Genomic DNA, 18,359 nt, shown 5'->3' on the forward strand with positions numbered 1-18,359 from the left:
TAACACAACACAAATTCCTAACATATGCAGCAATATAGCTCAATCTAAAAACCAGCATGTGGCTCTCAGCCACTTCCATTTGCACTAAAATAAAATATGAAGAACTGACTAAAGAGGATTGCTTTGAGCCCAAGTACACCTGTTTGTCTCTTCTCTTAAGAGCTTCCGTTATATTTAATTCAGGATGAATGCTGAAGACAGAAAGAATTCCATTAGTGCTTATCCCTTCCCCCAAGGTAAGGTCCTAACCAGATAATTTGTAGAAGTCTATGCTTGGCAGACACTGCATAATTAAAAGGGCGCTGGTTTGGGATTTCATAAGCTTTTGGATTTCAGCTGGCTGAGTCATGCCAAGGCAAATCCCTTACATTTTACAGGCAGCATTACACTGTCCTATGTAAACAGTAGGCTCAGACTTATGATGGAGTCATTGAATCACATGGTTGTGTCCTTCTTTGCTACTGCTGTGCAGCACTGAGGCAGGCCAACGCTCAGCTACGTTTACCAAGAAATGCGCAGCGATTGTGTGCACCACATACAGGCAGTGGATAGACAACCGGGGGGGGGGGGAAGTGTGGGGAGGGATTTAATATGCAAGACCACTGAAATAATAAAGGCCTGGATTTCAGAGGCATGGTTAATACCACAACTCCACAAATAAACTTACATAAAACTTTGTACATAGAGCAATAGAAAGCCATGACCCAAGTCCAGGCATCACCAATGAGGCCAGTTGGGGGCCTGCGCAGTGCACTACTGCAACCAGCCAATCATGTTGTTCTTTGCCTCTTGAACTCCTCCCCCACCACACCTAATTGGCTGATCGGTCCTGCATTCTCCCCTCCAGCTCCCCCAACCCCCAGCCACCTTACAGTTGACAAATGGCAGGTCTCCTAGCTCCCCACCCCTGAAGCTTCCTCCCACAGCCCCAATCACAGCAGAAGGTCCACAACTGAAGCAAACATCAAGGCAAAGTTAGGGAGCCCCTGCTAAGAGTGAACAGCTACTACAAAGGGAGAGAGAAGTTGAGGGCCACCCTTGAGATGTTCAGGAGCTTCCAGGGGTGCTGACACAAGTTGTTCATATACTGACAACGCAGCTTAAAGAACAGTCATCAGTTTTCAGAAAATACATCTTCTGACAACAGGAGAGCCAGTCTAGCATTCCCAGACTAAAGCTGCATTCCTATACTCACTTTTTACATCCCACTGAAATCAATTGGGTTTACTTCTTAAACAATTGTTCCACATATGACTGCACGAAGATTCGTTTCTGTCTTTATCTGGGCAGTATGAGAACTGTGTCCTCTTAAAGAACTGGAGACCCACTTACTTCCATACCAAAGCCATTAGCAGATTTTCATGAGACAGGGACAGAGAAATCTGAAAATCTGGAGCCAACATAGTCTAAAACTTTACCTAATGAGGATGTTAGTCTTTGAGAGTGGAGTCCAGTACAAAAGGCAAGAATAGCTATTGCCAAAAACCCATTTCATCCATGTTTTACAGGGCTGAAGCAATATCTGAATACTTTCCCCACATGAGTCAGCAAGATAATGGAGAATCCATGCCAAATTTGGCTAGGCAGGCAAAGAACCAACAGTGCAGAAGTTATTTCCAGAGGCAGCCACACCTTGAAACAGCCCCCAGCAATATATTATGCCAGCCCACAACAGCGTCATAGAACCTAGTTTCTTTTCAGACATATTCGCCTGTTGTCACATGTCTCCCTGTCCCCACAAGCAATGAACTCTAGGAATAAAAGATAGTGTCAGAGTAAAACAACAACGAACTACTTCACAGTAATATTTGTCCAGTCTGATGTTCTGATCATTAAGACTGGCTTCTAGCGTGTTCCTATGCATGCCTACTCAGAACTATGTCCCATTGAAGTCAATGCAATTTACTCACAGGAAAATGTACATAGGATTGCAGTAATAGTTTTTCTTCTGTTTAAGCCAATATTTAAGGAGCAAACTGGACTATTAGTGATCAGATATCCCAACATTTTGTCCTTGCCTACAAATAGCTGGGGGGTGGGGGTAGTCTGGGGCTGCAGTGCTTAAAGACTTTTAAAAAACTTTTTCCTGCTTTGAATCACATCACCCCCCACCCCAGATGCTATAAGCCTTGTGGGGCGGGGTGGGGGGGTAGGTGCAATATACACCTGTCATTTTTTCCCATCCAAGGCTAATAGCAGCTTCAGGGTTAAGATGGAGAAACTGTGTGGAATAGGGAGAGATGTAAAAACAAAACAACCCCAACACATTTTCCCCCTCCTGGCTGGTATTAGGTAGCGTGACCATATGAAAAGGAGGACAGGGCTCCTGTATCTTTAACAGTTGTATTGAAAAGGGAATTTCAGCAGGTGTCATTTGCATATATGGAAAATCTTTTCTTTTTCCTAAAGCTTTTAAAACTTGATGTTGTGCAGACTTCTACTGTTACTTTCTACTGTTAGTTTTTCCCTACCCTGTGCCTGCTTACCCTACCCTGTACCTGTTTGCATTCTCTTCCCCTCCTTATTGTTTTACTATGATTTTATTAGATTGTAAGCCTATGCGGCAGGGTCTTGCTATTTACTGTTTTACTCTGTACAGCACCATGTACATTGATGGTGCTATATAAATAAATAAATAAATAATAATAATAATAATAATAATAATAATAATAATAATAATCTGGTGAAATTCCCTCTTCATCACAACAGTTGACGCTGCAGGTGCCCTGCCATCTTTTAAATCTGGTCACAGTATAGCTGCAGTATAGCTCCTGCAGCTTTAACTGTTGTGATAAAGAGGAAATTTCACCAGGTTCTCCATATATACAAATGACACCTGCTGAAATTCCCTTTTCAATACAACTGTTAAAGATACAGGAGCCCTGTCCTCCTTTTCATATGGTCACCCTACTATTAGGCAAAGATAAAGAGATCAGATCAAAGATCTGCTATATCAAGTTTGTCTCCCAAGGCTATCATATAAAAGGAGAAGCTTAAATTTTAATCTTAACTAAACTCAAGGTGCTATAATCAGTTTGCCAGTCAATGGTTGTACTCCTTTAATTCAAATACAATGGATATTGACATATGGCTTATGGAAAAAGTAGTGTTTTAGAACATTTCATATAATTACTAATAGGAGTTTATAAGTAATTCAGAGACAGAGGCCCACTCAACCTAAGAGTCATATTAGCAGAGAATTACTAGTTAATAAGTACGTTTCCAATTGTATGATTTGCTTGAGTTTACAGTTTTGTTCTTCCTCATTAAGATTAGCCTTGGACTTTTTACAGGGTTTTTTAAAGCACGCACTCAAACGTGTCGCATGACATATATAAAGGCCAGTATTTTGATATGAATGTTTTATCTGAGCTTTAGAAACAGGGTTTCCTTTGCCTATGAACTAGTACATAATACGGTTCTTCCACATCTTTAAACTGATTTCCTATTATTTGCAAGCTACTATTCTATCATGCCACGTCTTCATAACCACAACTGCTCACTTTCTTACTCACACATATATATCTGCATCTACTATGTTCAAACCAAGGGAAACATTTTAGAGGCCTCTTCTCATACTTACCCACTTCCTTTCTGAGGTCTAGACTTCCATGAAATGTTTGACATCCTCTCTTGCATACTGCTTTAAGGCTACACATACATGCATACTTGTATATTCAAGAAGGAGATCATTCATTACCCTTCAGCAAACAAATGGGAAGAGTTCTGGCAGAAAGACCTGCTAATTAATGTGATGAGCAAATCCTTGCAGGCAGGAACAGGTGAATTAGTAAAAGCCTTCCCACCAGCGCTTCAGGTATGAGCCAGAAGAGGAAAGCTGGGTGTGGGAGTCTAGCTCTTGGGTTAAGGAACGGGGTAGGAAAATATGAAATGAGAAGTCAATGGACTCCCTTGGAAGCATGAGGAGGTATTGCCTGCTCCACCAAAGACACAAAATGGGCTGCTGGAGGGAGGGGCATGGAATATGGTGAGGAAAAGTCTGTTGCGGACAGTTGGAAAAGTGGGAGAAAGGGCAGGTGGAGGAGGAACGAAGAGCAGCTGAGGAGAAAAGCAGGAGAAAGCAGCGGTGGAGAAGCCCAGCATGATGAGGAAGAAAAAGAGGCCCTTCAGATAGTGAGGGGAAATGAAACTCAACAACAGACTGAGGAACTGTGGAAGCAGCTGTTTACCAACAACAGTAAAGTTGTGCTTCGCAATTAATTGTGGTTTAGGACTTGACTTATTTGTATTTGGTTTGCATTGTTATGTTTGTTTAGTAAATCCTGCTACTGAAAATCTAAAAAAAATACTTCATATGTTTTGTTTACTCCATGGGGATTACCAACTTGCATTCTGCATCTAGCACTTAGCTTCCAAAACTTGACTTCCCCTTTCAATTGTCCCATATCCCACTGTTTCTCTCCATTCCATCAGGATTTTCTTATGCCAAGGATACTGAAGTTCTCCCTTAAAACCATTCTCCTCATCTTCCCTCGGGGACTTACAGCATTAGCATAGAAGTACCTGTAAGTGATGTACCTCTCCAAATGTCTCTGGTGTCCAAAAGTCTACTTTATTCAACAAGGAAAAGTTTAAACTGGGGGTGGGGGAGACCTCAGGTCATCTGCCTTCACTTTGGTCAGTTTTTCTCATTGACTCACAAAGCTTTCATCTCTATGATTAACTGGTTTTTCTTAAAAGGAAAACAGCCTTTTCTCCTTGTTAGCATAATAAACCAACACGTGGAATTATATATTTATAATAAAACAAATACAAATTTAGTAAATACAAATATATATATTACTATTTAATCAATCAATACTTAGTCCTAACCTACCTACTCTAAATTCGTTTCCCAAAACCCCACTCATTAGATGCACACTCATTAGATTCAATCCCCCATCTGATCCTTTAACTCTCCGTTCACCCCTTTTTAAACCTCAGAATTCTCTCACTCACAAGCCCCTTCCACTTTTCCCTCACATACACTAACATTCTGCTAACCCTAACTTACCTGGATAACATTTAGTAGTTCAAATACATACATTTACATTAACAGGCAGTGGCCCCATTCAGAAGACACCTTAAACCACAGCTTTAACCATGGTGGTTAAGCCAGAAAGTCAGGCTGTGTTCAGAAGACACCTTAAACCATGTCCTTAACCACAATGAAAAAGGCAAAAAGCCTTATCACTGTGGTTAAACCCATGGTTTAACGTGTCTTCTGAACACAGCCCTGCTTTCTGGCTTAACCATCATGGTTAAAGCCGTGGTTTAAGGTGTCTTCTGAATGGGGCCAGTATATTACAGCACCCAACTCACACAAAAGAAATGTGAAAAGAAAAGAAAAGAAAAGAAAAAGGAAACATAATCCAGGCTGTTGTCTACCGCCCACTGTACTACGTTTGCCATCTAAGCAGCCCTATTTGATAGTCTGAACACAGGGTCAGAGTTCAAAACAAGAGAAGGCAGGTTCTCACTCCCATTGAGAATCTATAGCATCCCACTGATGCAGAAGGTGTGCTTGAAGCAAACAGACAACCAGACTCAAGTAAGTCCCATGCCCATCCTGCCTGGTCGGAGCCAGCTAACTGAACTGGGCCCTTTGCCAGGTCAGGGAATCAATGCGTCCCCTCAGGAAAGGCAGGACGCCAGATGGATACTAATCTGCAGTCATTCTGGAACCTGCTCAAAACTTGATGCTAACTCCCCAGACAGTTCTCAATCCGTTTCCAACCTCCCTTTGTAAAAAAAGGTTTACAAGCAGGTGGTCACTCTGCAGCTTCAGGTACCAGTGGATGCTATATATTGCCCCTCTGGTCCCAGCCATTCCGAATTTCAACCTAGAGAAGACAGGCAGACTTTAGCCTACTTTTACAGCTTGATAGGGAGAGAAAAAATATGTATCAAATCGATCCGATTAGGTCATCCTTCAGCACTTGATAAGTCTTTAGAACAAAGAGCTGTTGATGTAAGACAGAAAAGCATGTGTTTTTCTATCTTTTGGGATATGACCCAATCGGCATCTTAACTACATTTCAGTGCAATCACATGGAGGGGAGAACAGGGCCTCTGCCCCCCAAAGTCACAATCCCTGCCATCATCATGTCGCATGAGCGGATTTCTTAATCACTTCTGCCCAGGCCAGTTTTGCCAAAGCCATTCAGCACAGGGAAAAGTTAGAAAAAGCAGAACACAAGCCCTGACTCCAGGAAACTTTAATATCATCAGCAGTTTTGAGAAAGAAAACACATAACAACTGCCCACTTGAACACTTCCAGCAAGAGCCAATATCTGCTTAATCAGTACTATGTACATTGATGGTGCTATATAAATAATAATAATAATAATAATAATAATAATAATAATAATAATGTGCTCCTGAGTTCAATAAGACTTACTTCAAGTACAAGTGCATCAGACTGCAGCTATGAAGCCCAATCCTGCACATGTGTACTCAGATGTCACAATTGTGTGCATAAAAGTGCAGTCCCAGGCTGCAATTCTAAATCTGCTTACATGGGAGTAAGTATGCATAGAATTGCACGGCACATTTGATATTAGACTATGGCCATGTTCAGAAGACACCTTAAACCACATCTTTAACCATGGTGGTTAAGCCAGAAACCCGGGTCGTGTTCAGAAGACACCTTAAACCAAGGCTTTAGCCATGGCTTTAACCATGGTGAATAAAGCAAAAAGCCTTATTCACCATAGTTAAAGACATGGTTTAAGGTGTCTTCTTAACACGGCCCGACTTTCTGGCTTAACTACCATGGTTAAAGCAATGGTTTAAGGCAGGGGTCCCCAAACCCGGGCCGCGCAGGTGAGCTGCTTTCACCCACCCACACCCACACCCACACCCACCCCAGAGTACCTGGGCACGGGGCGCCATCTCGCCTGCCCAGCCGAAGTGAAGCTAGGACACTGGGGTGGGGGTGGGCGGCTTCGGAACAGAGCGCCTGGCCGGAAGCCACTCTGGGAGAGCGACTTCCGAGCACGCTGTTCCGAAGCCACCCGCCCACGCCAGTGTCCTGGCTTTGCTTTAGCTTGGCGCCCACCCAGCCGAAGCAAAGCCCCCCCTCCCCACTCCAGCATCTCTCAGAGCCGCTGTGGGAGAGTGGCTTCTCGGGGGACCAGGCGGGCGCAACCCTGGCCGCCGCTTGCAGGCAGGATGGGCTGGAGGTACACGGCACCGTCGGCGCTCTGAACGCAGAGCAGGTGGCAGCTTGGGCTGATGCATGGTGGGAGGAGGAGGGAGGGAGGGTGGCTGCGGCTGGCAAGGAAAGGGGCGGCCCACTCCTTGGTGCCTCCCTAACCCCTCAACCCACCCACCCCCAGTCTGTGGAAAAATTGTCTTCCACGAAACCGGTCCCTGGTGCCAAAAAGGTTGGGGACCACTGGTTTAAGATATCTTCTGAATGGGGGCATATATATATATATATATATATATATATATATATTCTTTGATTTAAATTTATCACCTGTCCCAATCCATTTTACCTGGGGAATTTTAAAATATATAAATACATTTTAACTTTGCTGTCAACTGATATGCAGGCGATGTGATGTGCATGATATAGAAGTCCAAAAATGAAACAAATTATCACAAGTAGAATCATAGAATCATAGAATAGCAGAGTTGGAAGGGGCCTACAAGGCCATCGAGTCCAACCCCCTGCTCAATGCAGGAATCCACCCTAAAGCATCCCTGACAGATGGTTGTCCAGCTGTCAGTAGTAGAGCATCCAGTTTGTACTTTATATAGATTTTTTTAAAAAAATAAATTCTAAAACTTAACATATATATGAACAGATTTTAGAATGTGAAATATTTCAGTATAAAACACCAGCTTCAGTCACAAAAGTATGCTACAATACCACTGATAAACTGAGCCAGAACCAATCAGGAACAGGCCAAACTCCAATGAGGGAACAGGGATTAACAACCAGAACTTGTCAGCAGCAGCCAATCAAGCTTCATTCATAAACATTATGGCTTGTTTCATCTCATCCTTTACCCTGATATCAGGTTTTAGCTTATCAATAAACGCTGTCATCCATTCTGAACCCTAATGATAAAGTTAGGAAAATACCAAGAGTCTAAGCATTGTCCATAGATGTTTCGCAGGCAATTCAGAGCAATGCTTAGATCTTCCCTCTGGTTGGAAGACCTCTGCCCTCTTCCAGCCAGAGGGCCATTTCAGAGATGCTTTCAAGGTCCACATTCCAAGGGTGGGTGGAGCCAAAGATTAAAAAGGCAGGCCAAAAAACAACAAAAGATACGTGCATATTTTAGCTTAAAGCTGTTACCACCAGTAACTAAGCCTCTGGAGAGGCATTTCAGCCTTTTACAATGAGTGGGAGTGGACTGCACAACCACAAGGAAACTCCAAACAATCAGAGTTTGGGGAAAAGGGCGTGGGGGACAGGGGAAGGGGCTGTGGCCATCTGTTGAACCATGAAGGGCCACATCAATATCCCAGGAGGGCTGGATTTGGCCCCTGGGGCCTGAGGTTCTACACCCCTAATCTAAGCATTGCTCTGTCCCTGAATTGCCTGCATCCAAGCCTAGTATGAGCTTTCTCAGGAGGGGTAGGCAGAAAATAAATATGGATCTACTGGTAGATCTCTGGGGGCATGATCTCTGGGGGCATGCCCTATATCCTGGGATCATCCCGGGATCATTCCTGTGCATCCAAATGCCATACAGGGGATCCCAGGAGCAGGCAGGGACAATCCCTCCATTTTCCTGGGATAACCCTTAGATGTAGAAAGGGCCTGGGTTATTTGCAATAGTTCACCAAGGATTTAAAATTTCAAAATGACTGAACGATAGCAGCAACAAAACAACTCCCCTCTTGCCCTGATTGATATCGCTGAAATGAAAACTGCTTAGGGTAACTAGGAGTCGATTTTAGCTCCATAAAATTCTGGAACTCAAAACAAATTCCTGCGATATGATTTCTTTAATTCTAACAAAGTGTATGACTTTTGCACCAAGCTCCAGTAGGTGCGTGTTGGGAGTTTTAAAGAAAAACAAAGTAGATCCCGATTCCCACATGCCTGAAGTCTGTCAGCCCCCCCCTCTCCCCGACTTACAGCACTAACACACAGTTGTGGAATAAAAGTGGCTTTATTCACTGTTGCCATTCAGAACCATTTCCAGAAGAATTTATTTAGCAGCATTCATTTTGAGCATTTAATTGCATGAAAGCAAGCTTCTAAACCCCTGAAAGTTTTCCATCCTTAGCCAATGGAACATGCAGCCTAACCAAAGAAACGGAGAAGCTGCTATGGAATCTGAAGATCAATTCTGCAAGCTCCTTCATGCTTTCTTCTACATCTAGCAATAGGTGCAGACCGTCTGGCTACAAGAAAGTAATGTGCGATTGATGAGTTTACATAGAAAGGAGACAGCGGTGACACAGAATGCAAGCTCAAAACAATACCATCGTCTTTTGATCTGTTACTTTGATGCTAAAGCTCCCCACACCCCTTTGTAAAAAAATAATGCACTTTTCTTACATGCACAAGTAGACTCTCAATACTCAAACCACTCCTTTGGAAAGGTTCCGTTACTGTTGGTTTCTTGCCATTGCTAGTCTTGGGTGAAAGAGGAGAAGAGGAATGCAACTCGACGCTACACCTAATAACTGGATGCTACAACCAATAGCATTTGGAAAAGAAAAAACACGTCATGTTGTGAGCCCTTCACAACTCCTAAAGCAGAACAAAAAACAACACAGCAGGGCAATTTTGTATTATTGAGTTTTAAAAACAAACAAAATATATAACAGAACAACACTCTCACTTCTAGCTTGCATCTTGTCTAAAAAGTTCAGAACATTTTACTTATCTATTTATTTCACTTTTACCCCACCTCTCTACCAAAAGGCAGCTTACAGGCATAATTAAAATTAGCTTGGATAATGCAATGAAAACATAACAATTACAGAAAAGAACACTGTTTCTCTCCTGCTGCACCCCCACTTATTTTGCACTCCTCAAAATCCTATGAGGTGGGTCAGCCAATCTCTCTTAGCTTTTCATAATGTCACCCACTTAGAGTCATGACTGGGATAAGATCACAACACTGTCTGCTATACCAGGTCTCTAAAGAAAATGAGCATTATGAGCACTGACAGAGAGAATTACAATGTAACAGATATCAAACAAAAAGAGGTATTGCTGAATTTTCAACAATCACTGCTACTACAGCTCAGCAGCGGAGGCGAGCTCCTACCATGGTCCCTAAACAGTCTGGACTGTTGTAGTTGTCTAACACATCTGGAGGGCACCATGCTGGAGAAAGCTATGGTACAGTATCAGGCCAATAGTTCAATATAAAGACTCAATGAAGCCTGTTAGCTTTCCTTCCTGCTTTCCTTCCTCATTTGAAACAAGCTGAATTACATGAGGAGAGCAGCGACCATGTGGTTTGTAAATTAAAACTTCCAAGCTCGTATAGTTCAATGGGACAGCACCCCCTAGTGGGTGTTTTGTAGCGCAACTTCAACTGCACACGGCAGGAAATCCCAACATATTTTAGAAGAATTGGATTTTCCAAGGTTTATTTTTAAGTGGAATAATGGAGGGAAGGAGCAGGAGATGCACAGGAGGATCACGTCATCGTCAAAATGACCCACAAACTTCCGTGAGTGGCCAGTCACAAACGTGCTATAAATTTCTCATTTAAAGAAGCCCAATATGCGGACAGGAAGACATTTTTCTCACTCTCTCATAATACTAGGACCCGGGATCATTCCATGAAACTGGTTGGTGGGAGATTCAGGCCAGATAAAAGGAAGTACTTCTTAAGAAGAGCCATGCAGGATCAGATTGGGGGTCCATCAAGTACAGCATTCTATTATTATTATTATTATTATTTATATAGCACCATCAATGTACATGGTGCTGTAGAGTAAAACAGTAAATAGCAAGACCCTGCCGCATAGGCTTACAATTCTGTTCACACAGTGGCCAACCAGCCATTGACCAGGACCCCACAAGCAGGACACGAGTGCAACAGCACCCTCCTATGTGCTCTTCACACAGTGCATAGTCAAACTATGGAATTCACTTCCATAAAATGTAGTGAGGGCCACCAATTTGAACAAATTCGTGGAAGATAAGACTATCAATGGCTTCTAGTCTTGATGGCTATGTGCTACCACCAGTGCCAGAGGCAGTATGCCTATATACACAAGTTGCAGGAGAATATAGACAGGAGGGTGCTGCTGCACTCACATCCTCTTTGCTGGTTTCCTGTGGTCTAATCCAGCAGGCTCTTCTTATGTTCTTATGATTCTGTGCTGCGACATAACCCAAATAAAAAAAAAATGTATAGCCCAACTAACTGAATGCAGACCATCAGGGTAAAACTCCCATTCTACTGCATGCATGGAGGGATCATCCAACACTTGGAAGGTGTGAAAAGATGGCCAGCGGACTGGTGCATTCGGACTGGTGGATCAGAAATCCTGCAGGCCTCACACAAACATATTCACAGCAAGAGAGATGAAAGAGCCGCCTGAAATTTCTTTGAGTTTGCCACACTAGGATGATGACAGCCTACAAGACAGCACACTAGCAATTTCTGTTGCCCTTTCTGTCTAGCACAACAAGGGAGTGAAAGGGTTGGCTTCCTTTGGCTTCCACTTATCTGCCTGGCCCTATGCCTGTGCCAACAGTGAGCTCTTGCAGCCAATTCATTAGTTTCATTTTACTAGCACAGAGGGGGTGACTACTTGGCTTGTGGAGGCTCCGTGCTACAGTTTTAAGAACATGGTGTCCCAAACTAGCCTACGGAGAGACCTTATTTTTCCCTCCTCTTCTTCAAACACAAGGTGAACATAGAATTGTGCCCTTATTTTCTTTGCTCCCCCTTTCACAGGTATAGGAACATATAAACCTGCCCAAACACTGCTTATTAATCAATACAAAAATCAATGCGTTTGCCTGAAGTATCCAAGGCAGCCTTGCACATGTAACCCTGTCTAAGCCTCATACACCCCTTCAGATCACAGCACAAGCATAGTCTTATTCCTCCAACTTACTGCTGGAGGCTACATTTCTCGCACCTCTTTGGCATTGCCTTTAACAAGGAGGTATTGAGGCTAATGAAGCCATTATCATAAAGCACTTGATTCCTTCCCTTTGATGAGCATGGCAGCAATGGCTTGATGCACAGAATCCACACCACCTACCTTAATCCCAAAGTCTGCATGTAACTATAGCCCAATGAACATATCTGTGTTTTAAAGACCACTTCAGAGAGATGCAATTGGAATGGGGGAGGGGCAGACTGCTGGGGAGCAACTGCAATAAGGAACCGACACCATAAGCAAACCGTTTCGCTGTTCTGCTTCTTTGCTCTCAAACACCCCCTCCCAACATGGTTTTTAAAACAAAAGCAGAGCAACCAGGCTACAATCACATACACTTGCATGTAACACACACTTCAACCTTTAGGAGAGAATGGCCCCATTCAGAAGACACCTTAAACCATGGCTTTAACCATGGTGGTTAAGCCAGAAAGCCAGGCTGTGTTCAGAAGACACCTTAAACCATGGCTTTAACCACGGTGGTTAAGCCAGAAAGACTTATTCACTGTGGTTAAAGCCATGGTTTAAGGTGTCTTCTGAACATGGCTTAACCACCGTGGTTAAAGCTGTAGTTTAAGGTGTCTTCTCTGAACGGGGCCAATAATAGGGAAGTTTACTAGTAAACCACAGTTATATGTTCAGGTGAATAGCAGTATAATACAACTCTCCACAATATTAAATGTTTCTTTATATCTCTTTGACTTGGCCAATTTGCATTTTGTATCTCTTGTTCCCCGATGCCAGCATTTATGTCTACTAAGTTATTATGTAAGTGCATGTTTCCCTTGACTCCTAAAAAGAACACAAGCTCCAAAGAAAGAGCTCAAAGGAATTCCAGTAGCTGCAGGGAACCTCACATGATAACCATGTGCAAAATGCAAAATTAGGGGAAAGAGACTAGCAGAAGAGAATAGACAAACAGCTTTCCCATCGCTGGCAGTTTCATCCAAGCTTGTTGTACAAAACCACAATTTTAGTCTAACACTAGACCAGCCTTCCCCAACCTGGTGCCCTTCAGATGTGTTGGAACTGCTAGCTGGGGGTGCTCCAGTCCACACATGGGGGGCGCAGGTTGAGGAACGTTACACTACACCATTAGCATTACTACATGATGGATAAGGACCAGGTTATTTAGTTTGCAAAAACAATGGTACCACTTAAGCCAAGACTGAATGGGGATCAGAATCACATGTCTGTATACTGAGGTTGGTTTATTTTATTTTTCTGGTATGAATTAGAAATTCATAGTCCTATCTTCAACATGCACAAACTCCACACACACACACCTACACACACTCACAAATATATACAGAAGACCCAAAGGAAATTCCAGTCATTCCTTTCATTTATCTTTTATTTCTATGAAATTAAGCAAGTTATACCTGTTCCACGGCTAAAAAAATAACCTCCAAAGATCGATACATTTTGTGAGCAAGACCACTGGTTATGACATTTCTAGGAATAACTTTAACTGCTATGAAACTTCAAACCTATAAAGATTTTACACTTACTATAGTCAATGCTATTTTAAGTAGGAATGTCACAGGAAATCGAATTGTCACACTTATAAAAGCAGGCGCCCCTATTCAGTTTCTCACAAGTAGAGGCGAGCTGTCATATGCTGCCCCCTTCACTGCTGTCACTGCCCCCTTCATGGGCCTGCCAAACTTACCTGGGGGAGCAGAAGAAGAAAATAGCAAAGGTAGCTCCTCTTGGAGCATCCTTTCCTGCTGAGGACGAGACAGAGACTACAAGTCCCAGCATCCCCAGTGGAAACGCGTGAATAGCATCACTTTCTCACTAGGAAGGTTAGAACTTGTAGTCCAAGCAGCTAGAGATGATGGGCAAGGAATCTGTGGGTTGCCCTCCATTTCTACGACTAGGGTGGTTAGTCAGCAACTTGAATTTTTCGGGAGAGACAGCTATTCTTCCATGTACACCTACACAGCTATGAATAACCATAGCATCTTCATTTTAAAACCTGCATTCCTGCACACTGGTATGTATGTGTATGTGTATTTCCCACACTTAAAAAATAAAAAGCAACCTGAAATGGCACCATGATGTCCGACTTCTCCCAAAATCGCAGCACTATACTGTAGCTTGTGGCATGTGCTTGCGTTATAAACATCAATGATAAAGCACATGTGACCTTTCAAACGCCTCCTTACTTCTCCCGCAATCATATCACGTGGCACTGGTAGGTGATACTTGATCATGTTATCAACACAGTGGATGCTGTGCTGTATTGATTCAAGTGGGCCTGCAGAGCAGCAACTGATTTTGAAAAAAATAACCCTTGTCCAGTCAGTGTTTCATATCTGAGTCCGACTGACTGGACAAGGGTGGAATGCCCAGAGGCAATATCAACTAGGGTACAGCTGAAAGGAGTGTATCTATCCATTGTTCTGGAAGCCAATTGGGAAAATAAGGAGCGTGCCTCAATCTAATTTGATTTTTTTTGGGGGGGGGGGGACTTGCAGGGCAATCCTCAGAGGTTTTGGATTAGTCCAGCTGCCAGAGTCATGGTTCCCTCATCCTAAAAATGGATTGAGGCACACTCCTTATTTTCCCAATGGATGGTTCTTTGACTTACCTACCAAAATCCTATCTTCACACGCACAAGCTCCCCACGAGAACAGAGGCTTCACCATTGCTCTGCTCCATAATTCCCTGCATGAGACATGCAATGCCCCAGTGTGAGACAAATCATAAGTATTTTTCAGATACAGCCTTTAAAATGGATCATATGAATGCAAAGGAATTTATTTGCCTGTCTTTAGAAAACAGAAGGTCAGTTCACCCTTACTTAGCGGGATAAATCTCTGAGGCCATGGCTAAACCAGGCCTATATCCTGGGATCGTCCTGGGGTCATCCCTAGCTGATCCCTGGATCTCCTGTGTGTCATTTACATGAACAGGGATGACCCTGGGACAATCCCAGGATATACGCCTGGTCTAGCCATGGCCTGAGTGTGGGGCAAAGGCAAGTCAACTGTGAGGCTGAAGTATGAAGAAAGCAGCAACCTGATTTCAGACTCACTGGTCTACCAGGAACATGATCACCAATCTACTCATCACTATCAATTGCTTTTAAAAAGTTATGGCAGAGGACAAGACTGGGTTACCCTGTGAGTTTAGAAAAACTTTCTGAAGTCAATGTTTATGATGGAAATTCTATCCACCATCTGATCTTAATGCAGACTTCTCAGAGAACCATACTGTACTCTACAGTAAAGCAGTTAAAAATAATCATTAACTACTCTAACAAAACAATACTGCAAAATGATGCCATCCACGGCCACTCCAAAGTTAAGCCAAAATTCTCTCCAGCAATGAAAAGGAAATGAATTGTTCTGTCTATAATCATGTGAATACATTTGGCAAGAGTAACAATCAGACTCGATTTGGTTTAGAAATATTTAGTACATTAGTACTCCGTCCTTTCCTCCAAGGAGACAGAAGCATCACAACAACCCTGTAAAGAAGGTTAGGCAGAGAGACTGATGGTGGACCTGCCCAAAACAGTCTCCAGCACTGAGCTGAGATTCGAACACACATCCCAAACAATGTAGAAAGACTGAGATATCAGATAGAACCCAAGAGAATAGCAGGAAAGCAGATCCAAGCTCTGTTGCAACATTCCCCCTCTGGGTGCTATTCAAATGGGGTGGGGGTGGGAATTCATAAAAGCCTAGAAACCACTAAACAATTGTAGTTGGGGAAAGGTTAAGGGGCCCTGGCCTTTGGGGGCACCTCCAGGAGAATGGATTAGGACCCCAGAAAGGCAGGATTTGGCCCCTGGGACTAAGGTTCTGCACCTCTGAGTTCAGACAACCACTGACAGCCACCACCACCCTTTGCTACTAATGCCCGAGAGTGCTGATGTCACAACCCCATGATGAAGGGAAGGGAAGCTAAATGCAACTTTCTACCAAAGCCCATGGGGGAGAGGGATCAGAAAGGAACTTCCGCCAAATCAAAACATCCAGCCACCCTTCTCCCAAGACACAAAGACCCTGAATCTCTCTAAGGAGCAAACAACCCCAAGCAGCCCTCCCAAGAGCAGAACGCAAAGCAAGCCCTCCGTGGCACCCTGCTTACACACCTCTAGCCACTTAACCCTTCGGAGTCCAGAAGGGCACCACCACATTCCCCTACGGCAAATGGAGCAAGAAAGGATCCCCTTCCTCCAACTGGGAAAGGGAGGGAGGAAAGGCAGCTGAGAGGCAACATGAGGCACAGACAAAAGATGTAAGAACCCTGTTAAAAGGAAAGGAAATGGCAGTCCACTGGAAAGCCAGACCACTTCCCTGGCTTTCCAGATGTTGTCCCTCCATCCTGAAGGGCAGCAGAAATGTCATCCTTTCTGAGGAAAAGAAGCTGAACCTCCCCAGCCAGCGGCAGAGCAGGAGTGACAACAGCAGCAAAGCTGAAGGAAGAGGTCAAAGGAGACTTAAAGAAGCACCAGAGCAGCTGGCTGCTTGCAAAGGAACACCCTTCCCCAACCTGGGGCCCTCCAGACGTGTTGGGACTACAAGTCCCATAATCTTCCAGTCAAGTGGGCTGGCTGGGGGATGCTGGGAGTTGTAGTCCAACACATATCTGGAGAGCCCCAGTTGGAGAAGTCTGCACAAAGATTCTGGGAAGGGGAGATGAAGGCTCCTTTTAGGTTGCCCGGAGCGGGTCTTTTCCCGCCTCCCATTACGGAGTAATGGAAGAAACCGGAACATAGCAGTGGATTAGAACGGCTTATCACAGAGCTGTAATGAAAGAAGGGGATTGGGGAGTGGGGGGAATTCGTGCCATGACTGCCTGAAGAACTTCGGAGAGCAAGCGGGGCATTCCCAAGAAAGAGGTGGACATAGCCCGTGCAAGAGACATTTATTATTGTTGTTGTTGTTGCTTATGCAGGGGATGTTGGACGTTCTGCCTACTCATTCGAGCCTGGGAAACAAAAGGCATGGCGCGGGGGGGGGGGGGGAGGTTGAAGCAAAAAGGGGGGGCTTCGGGGGGAAGCCCCGAAAAGGAGGCAAGGGATGGGCAAGGAGGGGGCGACACTGATTTTTCCCCATCTGAAGAATCGAGGCCAATCGGAGGGGAAGGGAAGGAACCTGGGAGGCACTGGTGGCGGGGCAGGGGCTCTGGGGCTCCCCCCGCCTGGGCGCGAGGCGAGGCGGGGAGATGCCGAGGAGGGCACGGCGGGCCGCTTTGTTCCTTACCCGGCGCGGAATTCAGACCAAACTTTCATTCACGCTGCCAGTCCGGCGGTGTCCCTGCTCTCTTCCGCTGTCGCGCCCAAAGGCGGCGGCTGCTTTTGCTGCTGCTGCTGCTGCCGCCGCCGCCGCCGCCAATTCCCGCGCCAGCGACGCCGGCCTGCGCGGGAGCCCTGCCGCCGCTTGCCCAGGCGCCTTGGCGAACGCTACACCGCGACCCCGGGGCGGGGAAGGCAGCAGGTGCCCGCCCGCCTCCCCTTCTCCGGCCGCCAGGCCCCCTCAGCCGCCCAGGCAAGGCCGTGCCGAGCGCCCTGCGCAGCCGCCGCCGCTGTTGCCGTCACCGCTCGCCCCCTGCCTGCCTGCCTGCCTGCCTGCCTTCGCTCGCCGGCGCCGCCAGCATCCCGGGCGTGCAAAGGGGCCGGCCTCCGAGCGCGCCGCTCCGCCTGCTCCCGGCTGATTGGCAACGCTTCGGGCTGAAGCCGCCCCGGGGGGCCGCGGGAGGAGGGGGAGGAGCTCGCCGAGGCGGGCGGACGTGAATGCCCGGGCAGGGCGGGTGGCTCAGGGGCAGCTCGGCGCCGCCGGGCGGAACGGCAGTTCAATAAAGAAATGCATGTAGGGCTCCTTGTCACCCGACTTTTCGGTCCCTTGACGTTTCAATCGGCAAATTAAAATGTACCTCTGCTGCGTATGAATAAAACCTTAATTCCGCCCTGGGAAAAGCGTCCTTACTTTGTTTTGAGATGGCAGCGGGCATCGAAGCGGCCTTTCCCGTGTGAACGAAGTAGGATGGCCTCTTCGAAGGGGGCGCGTGAGGCTGCCTGGGTTCTTGTAAGTACCTGTATACAAATTAATCGACTTTTTTTTAAAAAAAAAAAAAAAAGTCTGCTACCGAGTGCAACGGGAGACGACGTTTTAAATCGACCAGAGCGGGTTTTAATCAGGCCGAATTGGCTAAACGTTGCATCTCTCCTGAAATTGTCACCAGGGAGCATGATCGATGGCTGGTTGAGACCCCCCATTTGCAGTTCTTAGTTTCC

General features: G+C 45.2%; 1 protein-coding gene across 2 annotated transcripts in view; it reads right to left on the reverse strand.

The window, feature by feature from the left end:
• GRAMD4 (GRAM domain containing 4) overlaps positions 1-17,544 on the reverse strand; it is a 97,054-nt gene extending 79,510 nt beyond the window's left edge. The window contains exon 1 of one of the 2 annotated variants that reach the window (XM_063134113.1): positions 17,329-17,544. In XM_063134113.1, the coding sequence (XP_062990183.1) occupies positions 17,329-17,357 (29 nt within the window). In that variant the 5' untranslated portion in view covers positions 17,358-17,544. The remainder of the gene's footprint in view (positions 1-17,328) is intronic. The other variant, XM_063134114.1, reaches the window with a different exon arrangement.
• Positions 17,545-18,359: the final 815 nt, after the last annotated feature.

This window comes from Elgaria multicarinata, chromosome 9, assembly GCF_023053635.1.
Source record: "Elgaria multicarinata webbii isolate HBS135686 ecotype San Diego chromosome 9, rElgMul1.1.pri, whole genome shotgun sequence".
Lineage (NCBI taxonomy): Eukaryota > Metazoa > Chordata > Lepidosauria > Squamata > Anguidae > Elgaria > Elgaria multicarinata.